Here is a 655-nt window from a genome sequence, read left to right as displayed (position 1 = left end):
TCTGTTACAGTTTTGCGGTGACTAACCCTGTACACATGCCATTTCATAACTGTACAAGAACAACTCTAAGATAAATTCCCCCAGTTGAAATTTTTCTGAGGCATTTGGGTAATTACAAATACTGATCCAGGTTGTATACCTGAACAATTATAATTTTGTGAGCCTTCATTAAGAAAAATAATACAAGAGTGAGAAATTTCATCATGCTATGTTAGGGACTAACAATGGACACCCAGAAGGACATTCAAACCCCAAAGCAGCAGCCAATGGCATATAACTGTAGAGAATGTCACACAGAAAATGACATGAAGTCCAGGGATCCAGTCAAATGTGGAGAATGTGGTTACAGAATAATATATAAGAAAAGGACTGAAAGATAGGTGGGTTTTGATGCTCAGTGAAACCTGAGAATTCAGAGAACATTTTCATTTGTACTTGGATTTGCCATTAATGTTTCTCATTGTATAGCTTTCAATTTAACATTCTTATCTTTATGATTATAACAATATACACATGAATTCATTTTATTTTATTTTAAAAACCATATTATATTTAGGCCTCTATTAACACTTTGTATAAAAAAATTTTTCTTCTATTACATGATTTACAACTTAATATTACTGTATATATAACCTGACACACAATAAAGGTTAAA

General features: G+C 31.8%; 1 protein-coding gene across 1 annotated transcript; it reads left to right on the top strand.

Moving 5' to 3' along the window:
- Nucleotides 1–222: 222 nt before the first annotated feature.
- Nucleotides 223–380, top strand: LOC112128604 (DNA-directed RNA polymerases I, II, and III subunit RPABC4-like). Its single transcript, XM_054529043.1, has one exon. It carries the CDS (start codon nt 225–227, stop codon nt 378–380), a length of 156 nt encoding a protein of 51 aa, XP_054385018.1. The 5' UTR covers nt 223–224.
- The last annotated feature ends 275 nt before the right edge of the window (nt 381–655 follow it).

The sequence above is a fragment of the Pongo abelii genome, chromosome 14 (assembly GCF_028885655.2).
Source record: "Pongo abelii isolate AG06213 chromosome 14, NHGRI_mPonAbe1-v2.0_pri, whole genome shotgun sequence".
NCBI lineage: Eukaryota > Metazoa > Chordata > Mammalia > Primates > Hominidae > Pongo > Pongo abelii.
This window is presented reverse-complemented; position numbering and strand designations above follow the sequence as displayed.